The following is a 27,925-nucleotide window of genomic DNA, read 5'->3' on the forward strand; positions in this document are numbered from 1 at the left end:
CCCAGACATTCATATGATGTTTGAACTTTATAAAATTGCCAAGCACTGAATTATACAGAGATGATGTTTTGTCTCTAGGGTAAAATAAATCATGAAGCAAAGCTTCTTCAGACTTTCAGAAACAGCAACACTTTTATAAGGTTCCGAAGAAGAAGAAGAATTGGATTTATATCCTGCCTTTTACTACCCAATGGAGTCTCAGCGCAGCTTACAATTTCCTTTCCCTTCCCCTCCCCACATCAGACACCCTGTGAGGTAGGTAGGACTGAGAGCTCCGACAGAAACTGCTCTTTGAGCAGAACAGTTCTGACAGATTTATGACTGACCCAAGGTCATTCCAGCAGGTGCAGGTGGAGGAGTGGGGAATCAAACCCGGTTCTCCCAGATAAGAGTCCGTGCATTTAATCACTACACCAAGTGGCATGATTGTTATATAAAGATATCTAGGTCTATATTGTGAATAGTAATTCTTTTTTTTAAGGAGGGATAATAAAAAGCCCATCCCAGCTTCAGATCTGTAGAACTGAAAAAGTTGTTTACGGCTGCATCCAGATACAGAAATGAAAACCTTGGGCCAGTCATACATTCTCAGCCTAGCCGACCTCACAGGATTGTTATCAGGATTTTTTTTTAAAAAAAAATCATGTCTCACTTGGCCCTCAGTCGGTGGATTGTAAGACACCATCCTCATGACAGCATCAGCTCTTTCTAGTCGGCTGACATCCGGGGCCAGCCCTTTTCCAACAGGACCTGTACAGTTCAATACCTGCTCTTCAGTTTGTCTCCAGAGAGAGGCCAAAGCCCAGCCCAATGCATTTGCTGTCATGGGCTTGACTTTGACCATTCCTCTGCACTCAGTCTGCTAGGCTTTGTTCACACCCAAGATAATGAGGCAATAATAAGCTTGTAGGAAGCTGAGGTGGCAGAGTGGATAGCACCTTTTTATTTTTTCCAGCAACAGTCCTTATTACGAAAAATTGAGAGATATGATAAAAAAGAGCAAAAAGCAATTAGCAAAATGGTATCACACTATTACAGAGTTTAAAATACTCAAGCGATACACTGCAAATAATACCAGGCGGAAGAGGTGGTATATCTATATATGAGTCAACAGTATGTGTCACTCAGAGAAGGACCTTTCAGATCTTATATAAATTTTAAAAAAACCCAAGAGTAATAGGAACAATTAGAGGAGAGGATTTTACGTTCCAACATGAAATTTACTACAGGCACCCAAACAGAAATAAATTTATGGTAAATTCTTTCTGAATCAATAAAGTTATGGTTCACGAATGTTGAAATTTTATGCATAACAAGTTGATCCCAAATCTTGTCATGCCAAATTGGTATGGAGGGAGGTGAAGGGTTTCCATATTGATGCAATGGCAAGACAAGCTGCAGCTATAAGAATGAGCAATTCCCTATGAAAGAATTCCCTATGAGAGCATCATCGCAGAGATTCAAGAGCATTAATTCCACCGTCACTGGAAGCAACTGTGAGGTAATTGTGAAGATTTGTTAGATAACATCATGCCAGAATCTGGATATGAATGGGCATTCCTACCAACAGTGCAGATATGTACTTACAGAGCTGCAGTATTTCCAGCATAATGGACTTATATGATGGTTCATTTAATGAAGCCACCTGGGAGAGAGACACCAATGCAAACACCGCCATTTTAGACAGCAGGGAGAAGATCCCACCTTTTAAATGTCCCTTTGTACAGAATGCTCCAAGCAAACTGGAATAAACATTCCTTGTTATGTTGATCTTCTGTTCACTTTAGGAGACCATTCCAGAATGTGATGATCTATTATCCTTCACCTGCTGCCTGAAGTGGCCCAGTGCCACCTCAGGCCTCTGCCATCTAATTGCCTTGCATGGGTAAACAAGGCTGTAAACCAGGAGTGGCCAACGGTAGCTCTCCAGATTTTTTTTTGCCTACAACTCCCATCAGCCCCAGCCAGCATGGCCAATGGCTGATGGGAGTTGTAGGCAAAAAACGTCTGGAGTGCTACCGTTGGCCACCCCTGCTGTAAACCTTACCTGGCTTAATCATGACTCTGCCTCTGCCACCTCAGTCCCACTTGATCTCTAGCACTTACCTCCTACCTAGTTTTCCCTCCTTTGCACTGAGTACTGGAAGGCTGAGAGCCCTTTGCTCCCTGCAGCTGGTCTCCAGCGCATATCCTGCACTAAGACTTGACAGGAACTCAATCCCACACTGCAGATGGAATGACAAAGCATCATTATTATGTGAATGAACCTGGGGGTCCTAAAGTTTTTGTATAATCTCCCCTTTTCTTTGTATGTGGTTTGAAGTTTCATTGTTTCCATAACAAAGCATTATTTTTTGTTATGTCGAGACTACAAACTATAGTTTCTTTTGTTCACTCCAAACCAGGGGCTCCAAAACACAATTTAAAATACATCAGAGTTTATGGTTTTGACATAATGACCAATGATAGTTTCCTGTGAAAGCTGATGCTTTTATCAATCTGTACAAGATGAAAAGGTGTGTGTGGGGGGAAGAACATGAGACACCAGTGACAATTGCACAGTTTATTCATGTATTGACTAACAATGGTATGTCATACCCCAGCTTTAGAGCCTGATAGGACAATCCTGCTTCCACACCTCTGCTAGCAGCTGGACTATTTTTTTTTAGGTTGCAGGGGTTAGATAAATTAATTCAATTTTATTGGCTTCAATTAATGCTTAGATTTAGAGCTATTTCATTAATCACATACCTGTTTTCAAAAGGAAAATGCTGTTACGTTATAGTAAACTGCAACATACCACCACCTAGTGGCAAGATCTTGTTTAATAAAATATTGCTACTGGTCCTTCACCAAAAAAAATCACTCTCTCCCTATCTTCAAAATTCCAGGTGCCACCTGTTAAAGGGACCATCCAGCCACTGAGAAACATTCACATTCTTTTCATTAATCCCTGACCCATTATCAGATATTGGACCAGCCAATCTCAAAATACTATTAAACAGTTCTGCAGGTTAAGTAATCAGATACTTCCCTTAGAACAGTGGCACTCAGCCTTTTTGGCACCAGGGCCGTTTCATGGAAGACCATTTTTCCACAGACTGGTTTGGGGGGTGGCCACCCAAGGCTCCTTCTTGTCCAGGCCCCCATGGGGGTCTTTAAATGGCGGTGGAGCCTGGGGCTTTTTCTGCTGCCTCCCCACTAGGTGGCAGGGCAGCAGAAGGCCAATCTGCCTCCCCCTCCCATTTAAAGACCCCTGCCAATCATCTGAATGAGGCTGTGCTGCCTCTTTCGTCTGCCCAAGTCCCAGGCAGGTGGGGGTGGTGCAGCACCTCTTCCTTACTCCATGACTCGGTTGCTAGCAGGCCATGGACCAGTACTGATCTGCGGCCCAGTGGTTGACCCCTGCCTTAGAAGACTGCTCTTGCAGGGATTCCCTGAACATTTCTTCCCAGCTTCCATTAGAGATGAAGGACCCTTGAAAGCAAATTTCCTCTCTGCACCAGGGGCAATAAAGGTTTATCACCATACTGCCAAAATTCACTTAGGCCTTTGCCCTACACTGTTAGAGTCTGTATTCACCAGCTGTATAGTGTACCATGTATTATCAGCATTTTGCAAGAAAAGGGATTTTGCCACATTTTGTCCTAGTCCTATTTCTCACATAACCACTGTTACTTGATAAATTTCCCATTTTTTTTCTTTTAAAAAGATGTCCAAGCAATTTCTCATTAGTAATCCAGATTCTTGTGTATGTTAGTATCTCAGTTTCAATACTTGGAGGGCTGGTAAGATTTCCCCAGAGACTGGCATTCCTCTCAGTACAAGGATTTGTAAAGTACGTTTGCTCTCCCTCCATTTGGCTTCAAGAACCATATGACATTACAGATCTCTGTTTTTGTCTTGGAATGGCCTCAAAGCACTTGGTTCCTATTATTGCTGTGGGCTGACAGTTATTTTTTTAAACAAAGCAATCTGGTCTTTTACAAGGTCTTTTACCATGAATTAACAAACAACTATTAAAGAAGAGAACTTCAGCCCCAGTGCTAAACACCACTTCCACGAAATCCAGTGGCATTAAAGATGTTTAGAAATAGCTACTTTACATAAATCATCATGATCTAGCCCATGTTATGCATGCATAACATTTCAATGTGACTTAAGTGCATATAACTGTGCCCTGAATTGTGACTGATTAGTGCTCCCCATGTTTCAAAAAAAATAAAAGCACATATGTTTAATAAATTATATTTTAATTATCTTCCACAATGTTTAACAGTATACCCTGGTTTTAAAAATGCTCACTGCACTGCATACTTCTAGGGCTGGGCACAGGGCCGGATTAAACCCTGTGGAGGCCCGTAGGCAGTCAAAATCATGAGGGGCGGGAGGGGGGTGCTCTCGCAAATTATCTCAGTGCTCGACCTGCTGCCCACAGCCCCTGCTGCAGTCTGCAGCACCTTCTTAAAAGCCCTTTTTACGAAGCGGTGGGGGAGAAGCAGAGAGAAGCCTACCAGCAGTAGCCACACCAAGCAAGTCAGGCAAAGAGCAGCTCAGTTGCTGGCTGCATGAGCAGGCTGGAAAGGCTGCAAGCAGGGGGAAAACCAGGGGGTAAGCCAGTCCAGGGCCCCTAAAGGCATGAGGGCTCAGAGGCCAGTGGCTACTTGGCCTAATTGTTAATCCAGCCCTGGCTAAGCAGAAATCCAATTCTCACAAAAGCAACCTGTTCACATATTTACACACGGGTGCTGTTCTTCTCTGCCTCTGTACTGCTTGCAGCCGTTAACCAGAGACAAGCCCTTTCTGAAACGAAAGAGGAGCTAGGACTTCATTGTTCCTCGAAGGCACCGATACTGAGCAGGGCAAGATTTTCTAGTCCAGCTGTGATGACCCAAAGGACGAATACCCAGGCCTTCGTAACGACAGCATTCACCGGTACTTAGTTCGGGGCACATTTTCGCATGGGTCTCCGCAGCCCACCCGCCTCAGCCAGGGAAAAGGAGAGAGGAGCCTTAGCAAAAGCCTGCTGGGGATCTGCAGAGCAAGGAGGGAATTCGTGGAAATCGGCACAATCTTGTATGGGTTCTCCTAGCTTTTCTTTAAAAAAAAACCCCCTAAACCCACTGCGACCATTCAGTGTAAAGAAACTGCACAAGGAGAAAATAAATCGCATTTTTTTCTTATTTAATTCCTTACGGGTTGGAGGGTTAGCATTTAAGGGGGGGGCGGGCGTTCAAGATCAATCGTGCCCTTAAGCCTGACTGCTTTCCCTCTCCATTCGTGTCACGTCAACGATCACGTGCCTTAACGTGTAATTTTCCCGCCTCCGTTTTCGTCCTAGTCCCACCCCTAAGCTCTGATAGAGCCTAGCTCCGCCCACTACTCGGCCTATGTGACGTGATAAGGAAGAGGACGTCTCAGGAGAGAGATTTCCCTTCCCTTTGAACCCGGAAGGAAACGTGGTTCCTGTCAGAAGCTGTGGGGGTAAAAAAAATTCCCCGCAACCCCTACTGCAGCGTTTCCGAGGCAGGGTCGTTGTTGAGGAGACGGGGGCTGGGCGCTGAGGTTCCTCGAGAGTGTCTTTAGACGGCGTGCGCGCGTCCGTCGGGCTCCGTGGCACAAATGGCAGCCGACAAAGGAGGAGGTGAGTATAAAGGAGGGTTCTCCGTTTCTCTGAGATGGGCTCCTTCTTCCTTTTCCCTCCAGGCCGAGAGAAGTGGGGATTTTTTGATGATGTAGTGGTGGAACGATACTTGTGTCCAGTGAGATTTTGCTTCTGCAGAATCTTATTCGCGTATTCCTCCGCGTGGCTCTGGAAAAAACCGCGCTTATCCCAGCAAGGGATTTCCTGGTGTGCGGGAATTCTTCGAGCATTGAAAAACAAGGAAACTAACAAAAAACTCTTTCAGCTTGTGTTTGTGGTGATTCTTATTGTTATTTAAAAGGAGCTGCCTTGAAGCTCAATTGGTAGAAAGGCGGGGTGCAAACCTTTTAAATCAAAGGTTGAAATCAAGAGAACAGACCTGCCTTACTGCCCTTGCACATTTAAATGGTAAGAGTTCATTTTAAGTGTGGTATTCAATTCTGACTCTAGTGGCACTAAATGTTAAATGTGTGTAACTTGAACCGGTCTGCTTGTTTAAATCATACCTTTCTGCGCAGATGATACAGCAAGTCGTTCTGCCTTCATTCATTGGTGTGCCCATCAAGTATTCATACAGAATATGTTTTACAGTCAGAATGAAACCTAATTTTTTCATGTGCTCACTGCTGTACCAAGCAAATCTTCCCTTGACCCAAGTTACTTCCAGAATTAGTCATTCATCCTCTAGTCCTTAATGCTAAAAAATAGAATCATCTCAAATTATTCTCAAATTACAGTTCAGAGTGTTAGAATTGATGTATTTGGTATGGATGATTAAGAAGAATTCAGCATGAACAAATATTTTTCTTTAAATGGTGTGAAAACATGGTTGGAATTAACTATTGCTTCTTGTAGATCAGGGAGCAGAGAAACATGAAGGTGCAGGTTCCACTTCTGGGATCACTGACCAAGAAAAGGAGCTATCAAATAGTGCACTGCAAGCTTTTATGGTAAGGTAATTCTTGAGGTAGTAAATAATTTTAAATTTTTTTAGCATTTTAAAACATTAATGTCAATACTGACATAGTTTACCATAAGGTTAGATCTTTTACACTTTCTCTAAACTAAATATCTTGGGTAAGGTTGCAAGAATACCAGAAGGTAGCCTGAGAAGGGCAAATGGAATAATTGCTGTTACTTCACAGTGCATTTAAGACCAGTTACTTGTAAAGCACCCTTAGAGATTTGTTATTCAGGAACTCTTGTATCCAGCTTTGCTTATGGAGGCTCAGTTGGTGACGTTGATCAAAAGTTCTGTTTATGAACCCTCTTATTTACTAGCTATGCCGCTTTGTAGAGGATAAGAACACAGTGACTCGCATCTTTATAATCTCAGAACTTGCTGTTGCAGTGAGCCTTAAATGAGCCTTCTTGTGAGACATAGCTAGTGGAGAATGCAACATATTGGGACTAGTAATGAAACACGTGAGACTCAGTGCTTGCTGCTGACTTATTTCTGGCCCCTATTCAAAGGGTCAGTAATCATTTGCTGTACTTACGTTAATGTTTGTTATGTTCTACTGCATTACTGAGATATATATAGATTTTTGAGACATATTGAGTTTCCTTTTTTGGCAGGGAAGTATGCAGTTTGTAGAAAAAATAGAATAATGTTTCTAGCTTTTAGCATAGTTTAAAGCTAGAAATATTTTCATGCAGTCTCAATAGAAATAATTAGTATAATCATTTCTATAGCAATTGCATGAAAAGTGCCTGGTAACAATGATTTCATCTTAGGTAGTTCTGTTAGTTGCTCACCAGAGTGTTCCCATTTTATGGATAACAGAACTGATGGAATGTTCACTCTTACCACCATAAACTCATACATAGATTTCCATCTTGAGATCAGTAAAAGTAATTTGTAAATAGACTTCACTGTAAGAGTGTAAAATTGCTTTTGACACAGACTTACACTATGATTTTTTTCTCAAATCTATACAAATGCCAAAAGTGAAGTCTGACAGTGTGAGAAAAGTGCAGGTCTACTGAACTTTCTACTGTAGCAGTGCTTTAAAAAATTAAAGTATTGTTCAGGCTGTCAGCTTGGAAGAACTTGTTTGCCATTTGAGGAAAGGGGGAAAATAAGCAAAGTCACTTTTCCCATTAGTAGCAAGTGCTTTGAAATTCTAGGTTTAATATATTTTGTTTCAAATCTGATGTTTTCAATTGTGTTATTTACAGGCTGGAAATTATGAGACATGTCTGCAGCACCTTAGCTGCCTGCAAGAAATAAACAAAGATGATTACAAAATAGTTTTAAACATGGCAGTGGCAGAGTTCTGTAAAAGTAATCAGACAACAACAGATAATCTGAAACAGACACTAAACCAGCTGAAAAACCAGGTATATATTTTAAACTTTGCTTTATCTTAGTACTTTTCTTTCTATAGTTGCAGTTCTTGTACTCTGTAGAGAGGCTTCCAAAAGGGACTGGAATGGTATTGCTTAACTAGACTTTCCTCTTTGGGATTTTTAGAACCAAAAATAGTGTAAGCAAGCTGTGATTCTCTATGGAGGAAGTAGATGGTAGTGGGGAAGGTGGCTTAATTTCCTACAGCTCAACATTCCCAATAATCCTTTTCTTCCCCAGGGCTGGTTCACTGTCCAAGCAGTTACTTGGGGTGCAATGTGGGAGACTCTCTGTAGCCCCTTGGAGCTGGAATGGCACAAATGGGAAGGTAATGCGAGGCTCTTCCTTTAATGCTGCTGTCCACCTCCAGTGGGCTGCAAAGATTTTCTGGGGCCTTGAAGGTCCTACAGCATAACTGAGGAAGGAGTGTGTTCCTCTGCTTATATTGTTGCCCATGTTGCATGTCTGGAGAAGTCCTGTGCAGCCTGCCTTGAAGCTGGGGGGGTGGGGCATAAGCAGAGCCCCTCCCCCAGCTCCTCTTTCCTGGCTCCAAGATGGACCATACCACCACTTCCACTGCACTCCCATTGCTTGGGGTAGCTAAATGAGTTGAATCAGTTCTGTATCCCCTGCAAACAGTGGCTTTCTGTGACATGTAACTTGTTCTGCAATCTGTCTTGCATAAAATTATTTGATAAAATTATTGTTAATGTTAATTATTGAAGGATGCAGTCCGGTTTGCAGATACACTTGTGTCTGTAACATTTTATCATTTCTGCAGTTTGCTTTTAAGGTACATAAAGGACTCATCCTGTGATAAATAAAACAGTCTAGTTTATTTGTTATATTAAAAGCCTTTACATGTGACATGGAGAACTAGCCCACTTGGAATAAGAGAAGAGCCCTTTTATAAGAGCTGATAGACATCTTTCCTCAGACATCTTGCTATGTTATGAAATGAATTACTGACTTATTTTGTGACCTTTGGGATGAGAAACACACTAAAATATGGATCCACAGTTGGTGCCTCCTAAATGATGGACACTTCTTCCTCAGTTGTTGGTGAACCAGAGCAGCAAAGCTTGTAACTTGGCTGGCCGTTAGGACACTTGTTACCTGTGTATATAAATGGAAGCTGTTGTCCATCACTCCTCACTTCCCAAAAAGGTGCTTCAGCAAAACTAATCGATCAGGGTGATCACTCAGACAATTTTTCCAAAAAGGGGGATTAAAATGGTATTGCTCAACTAGACTTTATATTGACCTCTGTGATTCTTTTGTCTTTTGAAATTTTAAAAACCAAAAATACTGTAAGCAACCTGTGAGAGCTAGTTTGGGAGAGCTGGTTTGGTGTAGTGGTTAAGAGTGGAGGACTAATGTGGAGAATCAGGTCTGATTTCCTGCTCCTTCACATGCAGCCTGCTGGGTGACCTTGTGTCAGTCACAGTTCTTGAAAGAGTGCTTTCAGCCCTCCCTGTCTAGCTCACAGCATGTCTGTTGTAGGGAGAGGAAGTAGTAAGAGACTCTGAGATACCAAGTGAATGGCAGGGTATAAATCCAACTTTTCCTTCAAATTAAAAGCTGTTACTTTTGTGTTCGAGTTGAGGGATGAAAATCTACAGAAAACAAACTTCTATGCCATATATTACTGTTAATTTTTTGGTAAATTGTCATTGCACATTGGTGCATTCTGAATCCTTTGTCAGATCTTAGTAGTAAGCATTTATGTGTACCACTTTGTATCACCAGTCCAGTGTTGTTTTCATTTATGATCAGTGCGGGCAGATTGGATCCAACAGAACTCTGTTGTACTTTTTGTCCCCTTACAGGTTCACTCAGCTGTTGAGGAAATGGACGGCTTAGATGATGTTGAAAACAGCATGCTCTACTACAACCAGGCTGTTATTTTGTATCATCTTCGGCAATATACTGAAGCCATAATCGTTGGAGAGAAACTTTACCAGTTCATAGAGCCTTTTGGTGAGTTGGCAGAAAGAGAGAGGTTCCTGGTATGAGTTTTTCCCTTCAATTACTGAGCAGATTGAAAGTTTTAATTTAACTTTTAATAGCCGGCAAGCAACATAGTGATTCAGATATTTCTGTTGATTCTAATTAGATTTTTTAAATTCATTAATGTTATGAGAAGCACTTAATGGGTGATAACCGACGGGCATTTAGGGGTGATTCAGAGGCATCCCAAATTGGGTTGGCTCAAAACGAGCCATCCTGAACCCTCCACATTCTCCTTGGTGAGGCAGCCCCATTCCATCTATGAGGTGACTTGGCACGATCAGACGGGGGGATGCCTCAGAGGCTGGACTGCTCTTTTTCTCCCCCAACAAGTCAAGTGCTCATGCAGTCAAGTGCTCTGAGTAGTTTTTACCACAAAAAAAGCTGGAAATGGCTTGGGGTGGCTTGGTGGTTTCACATCACCAAGGAGCCTCGCTTGCGCACTTCCCCATCCAGATGCCGAAGAGGCGACTGGCATGCAACTCAATAATTTGCTACCACTTCAACAGTGGGAAGCTCTGAACTGCTCTGAGGCGGCTGGAGGACAGAGTAAGTACGGGATGGGGCTGGGCAGCAGATGTTTGCGTTTGCAAGGAGTTTTTGGGTCGGTTTCTTAGGCGTCTCTGAGTCGTCCCTAACTGCCCATCTGTTATCACTCAATATGTCTTAATTTAGCTGCTAAAATTTAACTCTTTTAGTGTTAGAAAGAGATTATCTGTAATGTGGCTTTTTTGTTTTGCCAATATGCATTAATAAGAGAATCTGTACAATAACGAATGTAGAACCATCTCTTTTTCTGTAAAGATGTAAATAAAATACTACAATCATGGAAGCAAATATGGAGTTGGATAAGAAGCCACCTTGTGTTCACATACTCCTGTGCCCATAGAGAAATGTGCAGGATCTAATTAATAATTTTAAGCCCTTGTACAAGTGGTAATTTTTTGCACTGGGTGCTTTTTGATGTCAAAAATTTGCTTCCAGGATATGCTTTTTCTTGCAGTAGAATTCTAGAACCCTTTTGGAATGGCTTTATTGTGGGTTTTTGTCTTTTTGTGTAGAAGAAAAATTTGCCCAGGCAGTGTGTTTCCTACTTGTTGACTTGTACCTGCTGACTTGGCAAGCTGAGAAAGCTTTGCATCTGCTTGCTGTACTGGAAAAAATGATTTCACAAGGAGGCAACAACAAAAATGGGAAAAATGAGGTGGGTCTGGCAGAAGGCAATACATAAGTAGTAATTTAAAAGTCCTTGTAATGCTTAACATGTTTGAAATTACTGTGGAATTGATGTAGTCTTGATTCTGATTGGTGGTTTTATTCTTGTACATGAGTAGGTATTTTTTTGGTAATACACCTTGAGTCATCTGGGGCAAAGGATATGGGCATTTTAAATGAATAATTTGGTTTGGAATCTCAAGCAAGAAACTATAAATGCCATGGGAATCAGTCTTTGTTCATGTTCTTCAATAATGCTACTAAAGGCAGGGTTACACTTTCAAGAGTTATGGGTATTTTTCTGTAATATGAATTAGTCGGATTTGCGAACTGACAGTTGTTTCACCTTTCAAATTATGATCAGACAGGTAATAACACTGGTAAAGAAGTTTTCAATCACAAAGCTGAAAGTGGAACTCTTACAGAAGCTGCTAAATCTAAAATACATCAGGTAGGACCCAATCTGGGGCTGTCTCACTCTTTTTCATAAACATGTTCTACTTAAATATGGATGTCATCTTGAAAGATGCTGCTTGCTACTTTGCATTTTTTAATTGTCTTGGGGCTAGTTCACAAACATAAACCAGAGGGTTAATGTATCTTCACAGTTCTTGCACATGTACTATGTTTGGACTAGATTGATTCTCATACAAGTTAGTTGCCAGCCATTTATGCCTGGCTGCTCTTTTTCCAGCCACTGTAATTGCAAAAATGGCTTATATTCACCATCAGTGCCAGGCTTGCTGGTGCCCTAGGCTGGGAGGGTGGGGGCCACCCCCTCCCTTCTGGGCAATCTCATAGGAGGATGCCTAGGAGCAGCTGCTGCTCTTCCTGCACCCTGGAAAGGTCCCGCTAATCAGCTGATTGGTGGGGCCTTTAAATGGCCAGGACGCTGGCCCTGGGTTAATGTTAAATGACCAGTTTAGAAAAGTTGAAGCACTATTGCATTAAACCTTATTAAGCAAGCAAAATTACAGTATAGTGTATTCCAAGTATGGTATCCAAAGCAATATAATTTCAAAGTAGCTATCATGTTCTTTAATACAGTATGATTAAGATGGCTTTTCCATTTCAACAGTACAAGGTGAGAGCCTATATTCAGATGAAATCTCTAAAAGCATGCAAGAGAGAGATCAAGTCAGTTATGAATACTGCTGGAAATGTAAGTACCCAAAACTGTTAACATCGGAAGAAGGAATTCTTGAGAAATGCAAACTGGTAACTGATCCATAGCATTTTAAAAGGCAGAGCTTTGAGTTGAAGCTGTCAGTCTCCTTTCTGCTTGCACATGAAGCCTGGACATGGCTAGAGGCTTTCAGAACAAAGGTGGGGAATTTGGGGGGAAACCTATTGCCAGCAGCAGCACAACTTGCCTGTGTGTGTGTCTGGCCTGCAGGTACAAGGATTAAGCATGGCCAAAGGGCTCTGAACTCATGGCTCACTGCCTTGGAGCTTATGGTTGCCAACCTAATGAAGCTTTTGTGTTTGTTCTGCATCTTTTAAATTCTTAATGTCACTTGGAAATTCTGTAACCCTCTTTGGGTCCTTTAGGAACACAGATTTTAAAAAATTGACAAGAGCATGAAACAAGCTTCAACATGTTTTGTCATTTGAGCTAAAGCGTGTGTGGAAGATCGCTTTCATATAAAATTGAGTTAGGTAGGGCTATCTGTTCAAAATGAGCCATTGCTGACTCTCCCTCTGGATTGTTGTGCTGCTCTTCTTACTCATTTAGTCTGTAAACCTACTGTAGCACTTGTTGCTTCAAGGTAGCATGACTGATTCGTTATAACTTAACCAGCTTTTCACCCACCCCCTCATAAAAAAGAAAAAAGAAGCTCCTGAAGCTGCTTACAGAAATTAAAATTTGTATCAGTTGAAAAGGTTCTAGTAGAAGGGTTTTTCAGTGAGGTTTCACTGCACACGATAGAAAAGGGCAATTACCTGCTGCTGTTTCTCCCTCTGGCCCCATTATTGATAGTGGGTTCACAGGAGGAAGGGAGCTTTCAGTTGGCACTAGATCCAGGTGGGGGGTGGATGGAAGGGCTTCTAGTTGCTGACTTTTTCCCTGTGACTAGAATGATGGCACATGATAGTGAAGTCAGGAAGAAATTCCCGTTAATTTCAAGTAGTAGATTGTTTTGCTACAACAATGCCATACAAAAATTACTGCTAGTACTCCACAGAGTTCTGATAGTGGTATATCAGCAGTTCTGCAAAGGCCAGAACCATGGGTAGTCCTCCTAGTCCATATTTTTTATTATTTCCTAGCTGCTTCTCTTTTATGTGGTTTTGAATTCTTGCTGCCTTGGTTGAATATTTCTGTTTTGCTGCTTGTGTAGATATGTTTATTTTATCACCTTCCGTTTGCATCAGTTGTCGTTTAGACCGCTATGAATTTCCAAGATGGAATGTACTCTCTGGTGGCTTTCCTGGTTGACAGATGTGATGTCATGACATAGGCAACCCCCTGCTTCTCCCACAGTATCTGAAGCACTAAACTATGCTGCCAACTCCTTCCTTCAAAATATCTGTAACTGGTTTTTGTTTCCTTCCCAGTCTGCTCCTTCTCTGTTTCTGAAAAGCAACTTTGAGTATTTAAGAGGCAATTATCGGAAAGCAGTAAAGCTGTTGAACAGTTCAAACATTGCTGAACATCCAGGATTTATGAAGACAGGTAAAATAAATTTCATATTCACAAATAGGACACCCTACAATGTTTTTATTCATTTCATTGCATCGGTATGAAATGTTATGTTTATTTTTGGTTTACAAAATCTGTGTCCCACCTTTCTGCCCTTACAAAGGCTATCAAGCTGGCTAACAATATGATTAAAGTATAGAACAAAGTTTGAGCCCAGTGGCACCTCTTAAGACCAACAAAGTTTTATTCAAGGTATGTGCATGCACACTTCCCTCAGGTACATGCACACAAAAACTCAGGCCTTGAATAAAACTTCGTTGAAGTTGCCACTGAACTCAAACTTTATTTTACTGCTTCAGGCCAACATGACTACCCACCTGAATCTATGATTAAATTATGCTTTAAAACATATTATTGTTCTCTAACTTTGAATACTGTTTGAAAACCAAGAGTTCTAAACATTTGTACTGGTCAGCACTACTGAAAGCCTGTTCTGAAATGTGCTTCTTTGTAGTAATGCTTTATGGTGACAGCAATTTATATCTTTACATCTTGTACAAATATTAATTTCTTGCTAACCACAGTGAATTTAATTGTGTTAGGGATTGGCTCAAATTACTTTGAGGCAAGAGATAGTGTCTTGTTTCACTGTATCTTTGCATTTTAAGTGTTTCTGCCCTGGGAAGGTTTAGCTAAAATAAGAAGCCCTTTTTTGGGGTTGACTGGCAGCTGCTGTTCTGCATATGTAGTTGATGATCTTCTTACACACACTCAGGTTTTTAAGCTGCATAATTTATATTGGTAATGCACTCTCAACTACTGAAGCTAGTTAATCTTTTTCACAGTATGTAACTGGATTAACTTGCATTTAGTTTATACAATGCTGGGCAGACAGTGTCATGTAAGGATTTTTTTTCCCTCACAAAAACCATCTGTCATCACACTGCAAATGTTTACACATGAAGCATCTAGGAAGATTTCAGATTGATGTGCTTAAAGGAGGCAAAATACTCTGCTGTTTTAAAGTATGATGTAGGATATGCTCTCAACTTTTGTCACTCATTTAGTTAAAGAACCTAAAGAAGACGCTTTGTGAATGAGATTGTTTTTCTTGGTAGCAGATTACTCTAAGAAACCAACACAGATGTTGAATGTGGGCATGACTGCATGCTCACAGTTAAGACTGCAAATTGTATAACATGATCTCTAAAGAAAACGATTTTTGATTTCAGAAGCCATCCCATCACAGCCTCCCTTGGTTTGTTGTTTAGGAGAACACTAACTGGCAGACTTGTAGCAACAGGTGCAGTTGGCTCTGGAGTTTCCCTTTGACTGGGATTTGTATCCCTTGGCAATACAAACACAACCAGCAGCAGTATTCAGGAAGTCTTTGGGAGGGGGGGAGCTGTATTTCAGTGGTAAAGCACATGGTTGACATATGGAAGACCCAGGTTTCTGTTCCTGGTAAATCCACTTAAAGAATACCAGGTGTTGAGATGCGTCTTTCTCTGTCATACTCCAAAGAGCTAATGTCAGAGTAGACAGTGTTGAATTAGATGGATCAGTGTTTGTCCATATGAGATAGCTTTATATGTTCATAAGTTAACATGTTTCTAAATTAGCGATCCCCACTAGCATCCATGGAGGCCATTATGCCCACTGAATAAAGTTAGAGTCCACTTCTTCAGATACAGTGAAATGGTAGAGGGAAATGATACAATGAAAGTGTGTTTGTACATATGAAAGCTTATACCTTGAATAAAACTTTTAAAGGTGCTGCTGGACTCTAACTTTATTTTGTTGCTTCAGACCAATACGGCTACCCACCTGAGTCTACATTGTGCCCACTGATATGCTTTCTGGAACCCACTTGTTTTTTTCTGAAGGAAAAGTGCTTCGGAAGACCCCATGAGGCATCATTTTGGGATCTGCAGAGAGCATCCATTTAGAAACAGCCATTTCCTTCATAGGGCAATGCTCAGTTTAGAGCTTCCCAGCATTTTGGAGTTGTTTCCCAATAGGAGTTGTTTTGTGGTTGGTCCTACCTCCCATGGCAGCTGGTTTGTGATGGTACCTGCCTTTTCTCAAAACTACAGATTTGCCCACCAGCTTAACAGGATTGGGTTTCCTTTTTCTTGACACTGTGTTTTGAAAGAGAAATCTGAAAGAATGAGGGTTTTCCCCATCCACTAAAGCTTGGAAACTAAAAGATTGGTGACTCGGGGATATCCACACTGGATGCTGTTGGGTTCCTTTCCTCTTTGTAGCTCCATATTCTTTCTCTCTCTGCACATCTGTATTCATGACTCTCAGCAGTTTTTTGATAATACCTGATGTAAGGGAAAAACTGCAAATACCAAAACAACTTCAGTGACTAAAAACAATTAAGCACCTGTTAACTAAATGTCGTCATTTATTTCAGTTTGAATAATTAAATTTGGGATAATAGTTATCCCAGTACCACACTCTAGAAATGACTGATAAAATACCTATCAGTGATAAATTCTATCACAAAACTTTTTTCCCCTCTAACTCTTCTTAGGTGAATGCTTACGGTGCATGTTCTGGAATAATCTTGGGTGCATCCATTTTGCCATGGGGAAACACAATTTAGGAATTTTCTACTTTAAAAAGGCCTTACAGGAAAACGATAATGCCTGTATGCAGCTTGGAACAGGAGGCACAGACCCAGGTAAAGTAGAAGAATGGGAAAAAAAAAGATTACCAGTGACTGGATTTATGAGCTGCAAAAAAAAAGTGAGAAATTGCTTTCCATCCCTGTCAAGGTCAGGTCAAGGTTTGTGTTGCACTTCTAACGTGCAGCATGCTCTTCAGTTACATATTTTCCCCCCAATGCTGTGGTTCACATAATAGATATTCCCATTTCGCAGCTGGAGGTCTGACTGAAGAATAGAGTGGTTTGTCTAAAAATTTTGTGCGCAAAGTGGTGTCTTAATATTTGAAAGAAATTGATTATTCATTGCTTTCATTTCATTCAGACTTACAGGAGGGTTGGATTTTTCCAAACATACCCATTTTTGTGCTTGCTGTGTAAGTGCCAAACATGTCTCATATATATGTTGATACCAAAGTCCAGTCACTGCAAAGAATATCTTTCTTGGGCAGACCGTCAGTCCTTAATAGTAATCTTAAAGTGTAATTTGAAATAGAAACATGTAGTTAGTGTGACATTATTATGGTTTTGATATATGCCTCATACAAGGAGCGTATCACGTTAATCTGGATGAATAAATGTAAATAACTTAATTCCTGCTTCCATTAATTTCAGAGATAAATTAGAATCTTCAAATTAATACTGCAAGTTTCTACAGCCAGCTAATCCTAATCAGTTATTAATAAAAGTGATTCAGAGTTATTAAAATGTGGAATTTACTGCCAGAGGATGTAGTGATGGTCACAGGAATAAACAGCTTTAATGAGAGATTAGATTCGTGGCGGATCAGTCTATCAATGGCTACTAGCCATGGTGAGGGGAACCTCCACATTCAGACACTAATCCTCTGACTCCTAGAGCCAGGTGGCCACATCAGGGCAAGACCTCTGCCTCTATGCCCTGTTGTTGGCCCTCCAAAGGAACTGGTTGGCCATTGTGTGAGGCAGGATGCTGAACTAGATAGACCACTGGTCTGATCCAGCAGAGCTCTTATGTTCATCAGTATACCATATGTAAAAAGAGGACACATGGAAGTCTTTTTCTATTATTCTATTCTGATTGGATTTTTCTCGTCCCAGATGTGGCTGCTGTAGTCTCCCATTATTTCTCCATTTCATGTTGATAGAAACATCCTCCCTGGAAAATACTTTTAAAGAAGAGTCACATTTGCCTCAAACCTGTGCAGCATTAAAAGGAGGAGGGTTGCATGAGTACTCTGTACTCACATTTATTTTGAATATAAATTATTTTTTTTAAAATATAAACAGTGATTTAGTATATTACTTTAAAAGTTCTCCATGTTTAAGTGTTTATGTAAGGAAAAGGTGTGTCTGTCCCTAAAACAGTGTGAAGATGTCCAGCCAAAGCAGGACTGATGGAGGATCAATCCCTCCTTCCTGATGTAGGGGGGTAAGAGGATGGGATGTGTTGCCCTCTGAGCCTCCTTTATTTCCTTTACCAGCCTCTTGTTGGGAGAGCAACAGATGAAATCCTTATTATTGGAGAGCTATTGTGATACCTCTGGGCTATTTCATGCCTCACAACTTCTTTCAATGGGAGATTCTCTCAGCAGCATCAGACGCATGCTCTGCACTGGAGTAGAGAAGCACTCTGAAGTTGCAACCAGGGGTTTCAAAGCTCCCCAGTAGCTTGGGGTTTTGTCCAAATTACATTTTCCTGCATTCTTGATTACTACATTGAAGCTAAATACATTCAAGAGTTGCTGTTATGATGGAAAAGAGAAGGGAAATTGTCAGTTAACAAAAATGTGTCTTAAATTTAGCATATATGACCGTATGTGTAAGTTGCTATTTCTTATCCCAGAAATTAATGCACCATATCCTCTTGAGGTGGCTGTGTTGCTAAACAATGTAAAGCACTAAATGTTGGCAGTTATTAATGGTGTATCTCAGTTAGCTCCAGAGTGGTTGGGTTTTGGTTGCTGGTTAATTTAATCTGTTCATTTGTGGCCCTTGTTCAGCAATATCTTTTGTTTTGTTTGATTCTGTTAAAATTGATATCTGATTGTCTTTTCCAGGCAAAAAATTTTCTGGGCGGCCCATGTGCACCTTATTGACCAACAAACGTTACGAGTTGCTATACAATTGTGGCATTCAGCTCTTACACATTGGGAGGCCACTAGCTGCTTTTGAATGCCTGATAGAAGCCGTGCAAGTTTATCACTCAAATCCTCGCCTCTGGCTGAGAATAGCAGAATGCTGCATTGCTGCCAATAAAGGAGTAAGGTTCTTTCTAATCAGAAGTGACTTAAAGGCACAAGGAAGTAATGAGTGCAGTGCTAGGGGAAAGGAAGGGGTTGCATGCGTTGGATCCTGCAGTCCTTCATCCATTCACTGCTTGGATGACTAGGTAGACAACCTGCTGTTCTTGTTTCTTACTGAGACTGAGGAAAAATGTTTTAACATTCACTGGGTAATTATTAAAAGGGTGTATTAGAACTAAAAATGAATGGCTGGTAAACATTAGGCAATTTGCTTATCCCTTAACACCCCCTATCCCCAGCATGGCCTACAATCAGCCTGTGAGTTGCAGTTCCTACTGTTTTTTAAAAAAAATTTCTATATAATGATTGGAACATCCCTGACTTAATGCCTGATGGGAGCTGAGGTTTGAGCCTATGTGGGTGAAGTTGGTCACTGGGTGGATAAACAATTTGGGAGTAATGTCTGTATTACTCAGGCTAAAAGTATGTGTATTACTCAGGCTAAAAGTGAAATTGACTTAAGAGTTGCTTATATATTACTGGAGAATGTTCATTTTGACCTAGTACATGCAGATGAATTACGGTAACACAGAGCAGCTGTGGTAGTAACAAAACGAGTACCACCCCATTTTCCTGTAAGAGCTTAATAGAATGGCAGGGACGTAGGGCAGGGGTGGTCAACGGTAGCTCTCCATATGTTTTTTTTGCCTACAACTCCCATCAGCCCCAGCCAGCATGGTCAATGGCTGGGGCTGATGGGAGTTGTAGGCAAAACATATGGAGAGCTACCGTTGGCCACCCCTGACGTAGGGTATAAATTGGAGTAGTAAGCATTTCTTTCTTACTTACAAGAAGGGTTAATTGAGATCTGAAGAGCCATTTAATGTTTCAGGCTAAGACTGTGAACACTCAGGTTCCAGTCACCTCTTGGCCCTGAAACTCATTGAAAGTCCTTGGGCCAATTATGCTCTATCAGTCAAAGCTGGCTCTTGGGTTTGTTGAAAGGATGGAATGGGGAAGAAGGAAAGGTGTTTGAGGCATGTATGCTGCACTCACCTCCATTTGTAGGCATCACTGAATGGAGAAAGGACAAAAAGTGTGATTTCAGGGTACTACAGCCATGGTCTCTTCCGTCTTTGTACTAGAGGTCTGAGGGTAATTACAGATTGTGGAAGGAATATTGAAGGTACATATATAATTCCAAAATTACAAAAGTGTGAAAAAATGATTGTAAAAACATCATGATGTGCCCATAATAGCAATAAATATGAACAATATCAAGATTTTTTTTAACAATGACAATTACAGTTATATTATATACAACTACAGTAGCATATCAAAAAACGTTCTAGATATGTTAGTTTGCAGTATTTGCTAACTTTTAGATATTCCATTGTGGCAATATATAACTAATTGTCAACATTATAAAATTCTTGATATTGTACCTATTTATTGGTATTGTGAGCAAGTTATGGTGTTTGCAATTTTGTAATCGCAATCATTTTTTCACACTTTTGCAATTTTGGAATTATGTATGTATCTTCAGTATTCCTTCTACAATCATTCCATAATTACCCGCAGACCTCTGGTACTTAGTACCTTCTCTTCCCACCACACCCCCCCATTCAGATATTTCCTATCTTTTTGTCATTCTGTCATGTCTTTGACTATGTTGTGAATTCTATAGGAGCAGATTGCTTTCAACAGTGAATCATTTGCCTGCAGTGAACTCCTGAGTCTGTACTCAGAATTCTTTGTCCCTCTGAAAAACTGGCTTACTCTTCTGATGAGTATTAGCATATTGGAAGAATCTGTTGCAGAGTAAGAGCCAGAGTACTCTGTTCCAGAGTAAGAGCCCCCCCCCCCAAAAAGAGCTGATAGTGCTACAATATATAGATTTGCTGTGTATAGAACTTCAAATGGAAGGAATAAATATGAACAGGCAGTGAAAATCCCACCCTTTATTCAGTAAGCATGACTCTTGGATGTTTTTTCCTTCTAGAGTTCAGAACAAGAGACAAAAGGCCTCCCAAGCAAAAAGGGCATTGTACAGTCTATTGTTGGCCAGGGATATCATCGTAAAATAGTCTTAGCATCCCAGTCAGTACAGAATGTTGTTTATAAGTAAGTACTACTTCATAGAATTTTTTGTTGCTGTTTTCCAAAAGGGGATAAAATGATGGTTGGCTAGGTGAAAAAAATATCTATGGTACTTAAGCAAGTTATTCTGATACCTTGCATACCAATAGTTGATTTAGCACTGATAATGTTAACAAAGATGCTTTTGTATGCAAGGTTTTTTCCAAATGGAGCTGGCAATAATAAAAGAAACCTACTATGTCCAGCAGAAACCTTTTTTGTATGTTTAACATATTCCAAAATGTGTCCACTTGACTATGCATTTTGCTTTGGAGCTGGAACAGAATTTGAATGTAAAGTCATCAGATCAGTTAAATAACATGTGGGTGGGGTGGGGTGGGGTGGGGGAATTGCCCAACAAAATTGTCTTCGCTTTCTGTAAAGAATTGTAGTCTCAAGAACTAACAGTACTATTTTGATTGCAGAACTTAAGGGTCCTCATTTTGGTAGCACTGTAATGTGCCATGCAGTTGCATAACTTGGCACATGTGTTTGATGTTGCCTTTTCTTGGCAGTATGGCAGGAATCTGAATACATAAGCATCTTCTGAGGCTTCTCTATTTATTTGCTTTTGTACATTATCTGTGCAGATACAACTTCAAACAGGAACATATTTCTAATAAAGTGCTGTTTTTTACTTTTAAGTCTTAAAGCTTTACATACTGTATAAATAATGCCAGTCAGCTTTTTCTCTTTTAAAGTGATGGTCAGTCTTCAGCTATACCTGTAGCCAGCATGGAGTTTGCAGCAATTTGCCTGAGAAACGCCTTGCTGCTGCTTCCTGAAGATCAGCAGGAACCAAAGCAGGAAAATGGATCTAAAGTTGGTAACCAGTTGGGAGGAAATAATGAGAACAATGAGAACAGTGATGCATGCAGGTAAAGGCAAGGAACATGCCTCTTGTTTTGCCATTCTCTTTTGCCCATGGTGGCTCTAGTTGTAATCATGCTGCTACAAGTTAACAAAGGGGAAAGCTGACATAGTAGAAAGAACGTGTTCATAAGCAAAAGTGCTATTGAAAAAGTATGCTAAATTTTACCATCAGAAGATGTACTTCTCATGTTATGTGTCCGAACACAATCCTGCTTTGTATGAAAGCCATGGATTCTTTGTTCTGTTGCTGTTGTTGAGATTGGTTTTCTCTGTTGGTAGTGACTTAGTTTAAATGATTACCATCAACCTTATTCATCTATACATTATATGAAATGAAGATACTGCTAAATCTATGTAGCCTGGGAGACAAGATGAGCAACCCAAAGCCCAAAATGACAAAGGAGTTCATGAAATCCTGGCAGGGGGGTGATAGAAGAATTTCTTGACTAAATCTGAGTCCACAAAACTGAGTTGGCTTCTCCTTTGATTTTCGTGAAATTCTGGACTTAAGAACTTGTCCTATTTTAATTAATTCTTGTTTATCCATCTCAGACTGAAAGTGGGTCTGTTTTTTAAATGGCAAATTGGATGAAAGATGTTGCTAAGAAATATAGCCTACTCAGTGCCTTTTTCTATAACTCACTGAAGAAGCTGTTCTATTTTACTATGCAACAGCAGTTATGCTATCCCCTTTTTAGTACTGCTTTTAATAGTGTTTTCTGCCTTTGTCAGCCCTAATTATCTGTCTGTTTGCTTTTCCATTCTCCTTTTCAGCATGCTAAACTTGTGCTGTTCTTTGCTTATAAGTAGTTAATGTCCTACTTGCTGATACCTTCTTGTCCAAGCTGGGGATATCACTGCTCATGCTGTCTTGTTTTCATTTCAGCAGTAAGAATCATGAAGGAGACAAATTTGTCCCTGCGCCACCATCCTCTCCACTCAGGAAACAGGAACTGGAAAATTTAAGGTAGGCTGTAATACTTCTAAATCCAGAATTAAAATGTTGTTTTCTTTTTGCCCTGGTTTATAATTATTTCTGCACAATATAATGTTCCTACAATATAATGGAGTACTTTCATACCCAAGGGGTGATATACATACTGTATTTTTCTGATACAAGTCCATATTCATGTGTGAAAATGGCTGTGTCAGTGTGTGTTTCTATTTGACCTGGTGTGTGTTTGAACAAGAGTGTAGAAATGGGCATCCTAATTTACTCCCTCATTTTAGGACATGCTTGCTCTTGAATGCTAATATGGATTTGGGCATATTTCAATGCAACCGGTGTGTGAGAGGCTGCTTTTGTAGTCCTCCATTTAAGGAATTGAGCTGTGTTCTTCACTGATACAAATTTTAAAGGTAGTCATTTCACATAACTATAATTCCTCACATGGAATGTTTTAGTGTAAAGTGGATGTGTAATTCAAAGGCTATGAAAACTACCTTGCATTTATGATGTTGGGTTCTATGCTGTAAAAGAAGGAATATAATCTTTCTCAATCATCTGTTGTTCTCTATTGATGAAACTTGACAGCTTGTCAAGCAAATCTCATCATTGCAACCAAATTATTGTACTCTTTCCAGTAAGAATCAGCATGATGGAAGAAAAACATTAGTTTAGCTCCTGTAAGTCTCACTCCAAGTGGTGAAAACTGAAACAGCCTATCTTTACTGCCTGCTATTTTTTTTTGTCTCCTGGATACCCAAAAATGAAGATACTTTGAAGCCATATAGAAAACAGTCTTTAATTCTTCATCATTCATATGTTGAAAACTAGAGAGAAAAATGAAGTTTCAAATTATGTGTGACATCAGTTCACGTTGCACACTAGTGCTGTGTTCAGGCCTTGGAACAAGTTTATCCACCCTTGTGTGCCAGTGGACAGTATCTGGGTAAAGAGGGTTTGTGCTTAACGGCTTTTTGTGAGTGTGTGGCTGTAAATTAAATCCCTATTCAAAGATGTGTTGGTTTAGTGGCCTTTCTGGCAGAATAGCTACAGCACCAGTGCTTCAGAATTCTGGAAGATGTGAAGATTGCAGTCTTCACTCTCTCTCCCACAGTATTCCTCTTTTCAACCAGATCAGTCAATTCCATCTCATACTTTCCTGAGACTGAACATTTCCATGGAGGCTGCTGACCTATGACGAATACCACCTCCTGTAAATTACCATGTAGTGTTTTCTGATGTTTAGACTGGCTGTCAAGGAATCAGAGAACTTGTATTACTGTTTCTTTAATTGGGGGTCAACATAAGACACTTTGAATGTAGTCCTATGCCGAGTTACTCAGCAGACTGGGGTAGCTGTTCATAGGATTGTTAGTGTCCTCTTTTCAAGTAAAATATTCTGAAATGACATTTCTCAGGGAGTAATAGAAATCTTGAAAATGGATGTAGATTGGGACACACTGTTCTCTGCTCATGGAAAGACTTTCATGCATGCTTAGTGGGATTGCCAACTTCTTGCTGGTGAGGCTACTGTTCCTTTAACAGTTGTCTGCTTTATGCAGAAATTTATTGGATATTAAAGGTGTAAGTGACCCTTTTGGAGGAAAAAAGTGAATTGTAGTAGTAGTATGCTGGTGTTCCTCAGTTTTTTCATATATAGCAGCAGCTCCTTAAGCTATGTTGGATGCTGCATCCAAAGACAGCATTCCATGGTGAGTGAAAAAGAAAAAAACACAACATGACAGGATTGCAGATACGTTCTGAGGAGCTTAGATTATAGGACTTAAACACAGTGGGTTGAATCCCATGAAAAATTTCTGCTAATGGAAGAGGGGATTTTAGCTGATTCTCCCTGTGTGCTATGGGGGGGAGGCTTCCCAGGGAGCAATATTTCAGGGATCATTTTAGGCTGCAATATGGTTAGGGAGGCAGAGAGACAGAGTCATGTTTGCTGACGGAAGTCCTTTTGGTCAGCAGAGATTTCTTATGGGATCCAAGCCAGTAAAGGGGGCATATTTTTGATTATGTTAATATTGCTTCTAATTGTGGATGCAAATACTTAAGAAAATCTCAGGTTATTTTCAAAGCCTCATGATAAATTATTTTTAAAATTCACATTACCATATCTTAAGCGTCATTATAGTCTGTTTTATGAGCGGTGGAGGGGGGAGTTCCAGTTAGCTTGGTGTTGCTGTTTGGCTTAGGTAGTGGATTTCACTGTGGTTCTGCTTTATGAGTAGTTGTCAGTGATTGAGTTTGGTTGGACTTTCATGGAGTGTAAGCATAATTCATTCTCTAGTTGAATAGCTGAGGGCCAGTAAATTTTCTTTGGATTGACAGATCTTGTTGTCCAGTTGTCACACAACAGGTTAGCTGATTCAGAATGCCAGCTTTTTTCTTTTTTAAAAAAAGACTTATTCCTGTGCAAAAGCATTTTGAGGGAGCAAAGAGCTCAAGAAAATGAAAGATCTTTGTTGTCATTAAAGGCAATCTGTGGAAATGTGTCAAAATTCATATGGGTGGAGGAACAGTTTGTCTACTCCCTTGGAATGTGTAGTTGAATTAACTGCCAGATCCAATCAGACATTTTTGATTGCTGGGTGGGCAGATCTGACAATTATCAGCATTGTTGCAGGCAGAAAAGAAAGCAAGTGACTTTGGTGTACATGTATTTTCTGAAATAGGAATATCTAACTAGATAAAGCAGTAGCAAGCGTAGTTGTCTTCCTGATAACACACCACGGGACTTTATTATCCACCACAGATATATCAGCTAAGAACCTATATCAGCTAAGAACGTACTACACGCTTTACAGACTTGTGTTTTCAGTTTCTACTGTGGATGTTGGTGGTGTCTACTACTTATTGATATTACAAGTGATACTCTAGCTCTGTAAACATAAAACTCTGAAAAATAAGATAGCTTTACAAGTGCAGCAGCTTATCTGTAAGCCAGCATGAGCCTGATAGTTTCTGTATCAGTCCGAACAGTGAGTTGACAAGTCTCACTGCATCTTAATAAGCAACATTTCCCTAATTCCTGTAAGATACCAGCACTCTTAACTGCTTAACATGAAATAATGCCTTGTTTCTCTGCAACTGTAGCCATTGATGGGAAATCAAATAGGTTTGGGGCTTGGAGGACAACCCTGCTTTCCTTGCCAAGCTTTTGATTATGAGATTTGATGTGACATCTGGGCATGGCACAGAGGAAGTGGGGAGGGAGCTGCAGAGAGGGTTTCTCATCCTGCTCATGTATAATTATTAAAGTGTGTGCCTCCTGGGAGCAAAGGAAGAAAGGAACCCCAGGCCCTGCCATGAATTAACATGGCTTACGGTTGAACCAAAGAGTGGGCTTGACAGTTGCCAGAAGGCTGGAGCAATAATAGCCCACCTACTGGCTCGCAAGTTTAATATACGTCTCCCGCAGCTCCCCCAGCACTAGATTTGTCCAAGAGGATCCCCTCAGCCTTCCTCCTCTGTGCAAAAGCAGTTGAATCTGTTCTTGCAGGAAGTAAGTCAAAGCTTCATGCCCCGAAGCTGAGGCAGTCTGCCTTGAACTCTGCCTTGTGAAGTGGAAAACAACCCAAAGTGGTGTGTTGGGGGAGGCAGTGGGCGGCAGCCGAATTACAAGCTGTAAAATCCTGACCTAATACTGACATCCTGATGCTGGCCTTTTGTTTGAAGCTGTGGAATGTGTGGCTCAGATTTCAGGGCAAGGATCTTAAGTCCAACTTGTGCTTTTTTTTTTTTTTTAAGAGCCCTTTGATATTAATGTCCAAAGAGCATTTTGCTGAGGTCCTGCTGCATGCCCTCATAAAACAAAACTTTGTCAATGTGCAGGTCCCCTGTTTTGCTCTTCAGATTCAGCAGTAATGTTGGGAAAGTACCTTGACTTAATACATCCTTATTTCCTTTATAGTACTGCATATACTGTCTGTTTCATGGGCAGTTTGAAAAGGGAGAGAATCTTTTTGAGCTGCAGCACACAGAAGTGTATGTTGCATTCTTCTCCCTCCTTGATGCTGCTGACCTGGCTAGGATGACCCTTGGCTCTGTAACCTTGGTGACTGGATGGGTGAAATGTGCTTTAGGTAGGATTGCCCTGGGAGGCAGCTTGAAGCTACAGTTCTTGCCTGAAACAACTTTCCTGGGCTGTACTCTTTGGATGTCCTACTGACATGAAAAGGTGCAGTTTCACCCATTCCCTTTCTGAGTGCCACAACTCCATATCCATTTGCTTGGCAGCGTCCTGTGATTTCTTCTAGTGCCGTTTTGGGCATACTTAGCAAGTTGTTGATTGAAGGGGAAGGTGAGGAAAGAGTCACTTTGGATTAAATTCAAGGTGTTGATTTTTAACTTCCAGGTGTTTAGATGCTGAAAGGCTTTAAAGGACTCCCTCTTCTGAAATAAACTACTGTGCCACTCTAGGTTGGCACCTCTAGGTTGTGCCCCCTTTCTGGCAAGCATACATATGTTCACTCACATGCCATTTTGGTGGCCGCTCCTTCCCTCTGGACTAGCCTTCCTCCCTGCCAGTCTTTCTGGCTTGTAAACTGTTATTATTCCACAAAGTTTTCTCAGATTGATTCTTTTTAGATTGTTATTGCTCTCTTTGCTGGGTTGTATTGTTTTCTGTTATAGGCATAGTACATCTCTCCTGTTTTGTCCTATTTCATTTTCTGATGTGGTTTTCTGTATATCAGTGGTTGAAGGGCCCATGCCTTGTGATAGCTTTTTGCTGTTTCTCTTTCTCTCCAGGTGTTCTATACTTGCTTGCAGTGCTTATGTGGCTCTGGCACTTGGGGACAACCTTATGGCCTTGAATCATGCAGAGAAACTTCTTCAGCAGCCAAAACTGTCTGGATCTCTTAAGTAAGCATTTGATGCCATCTTACTGTTGACACTGTTCCTAGCACATTCCATTTCAGTGTGTAATGCAGATGTATGCAATGTAAACTAAGCCATCAGTTGCATATGTGTGAGATTTATGTCCTAACTTAAAAGTTCATGAGGTGGGTTATAAAGATAAAAGGCATAGAACAATAAAAATGTAAAGTGCAGCAGAATAAACAACAGGACAGCATAAAATCAGCAGCATGCTGACAACTGTCATTTAAAGTTCCCAGTAGTCCTATTGCATGTCTTAACTGCACAGTAAGAGATCAAACACTAGGCAAAAACAAGAGCTTAAGCAGTACTAGGA

General features: G+C 40.6%; 1 protein-coding gene across 2 annotated transcripts in view; it reads left to right on the plus strand.

Moving 5' to 3' along the window:
- The first annotated feature begins 5,419 nt into the window (after positions 1 to 5,419).
- The window catches only part of CNOT10 (CCR4-NOT transcription complex subunit 10), a 28,902-nt gene continuing 6,396 nt past the window's right edge, over positions 5,420 to 27,925 (plus strand). The window contains exons 1-14 of one of the 2 annotated variants that reach the window (XM_060248835.1): positions 5,420 to 5,644; positions 6,500 to 6,594; positions 7,826 to 7,987; positions 9,824 to 9,974; positions 11,066 to 11,208; positions 11,584 to 11,670; positions 12,298 to 12,381; positions 13,779 to 13,896; positions 16,406 to 16,555; positions 18,576 to 18,778; positions 20,764 to 20,885; positions 21,602 to 21,778; positions 22,660 to 22,740; positions 27,481 to 27,594. In XM_060248835.1, coding sequence (XP_060104818.1) covers positions 5,623 to 5,644; positions 6,500 to 6,594; positions 7,826 to 7,987; positions 9,824 to 9,974; positions 11,066 to 11,208; positions 11,584 to 11,670; positions 12,298 to 12,381; positions 13,779 to 13,896; positions 16,406 to 16,555; positions 18,576 to 18,778; positions 20,764 to 20,885; positions 21,602 to 21,778; positions 22,660 to 22,740; positions 27,481 to 27,594 — 1,709 coding nt within the window. In that variant the 5' untranslated portion in view covers positions 5,420 to 5,622. The remainder of the gene's footprint in view (positions 5,645 to 6,499; positions 6,595 to 7,825; positions 7,988 to 9,823; positions 9,975 to 11,065; positions 11,209 to 11,583; positions 11,671 to 12,297; positions 12,382 to 13,778; positions 13,897 to 16,405; positions 16,556 to 18,575; positions 18,779 to 20,763; positions 20,886 to 21,601; positions 21,779 to 22,659; positions 22,741 to 27,480; positions 27,595 to 27,925) is intronic. The other variant, XM_060248836.1, reaches the window with a different exon arrangement.

Source organism: Heteronotia binoei, chromosome 10 (genome assembly GCF_032191835.1).
Source record: "Heteronotia binoei isolate CCM8104 ecotype False Entrance Well chromosome 10, APGP_CSIRO_Hbin_v1, whole genome shotgun sequence".
NCBI lineage: Eukaryota > Metazoa > Chordata > Lepidosauria > Squamata > Gekkonidae > Heteronotia > Heteronotia binoei.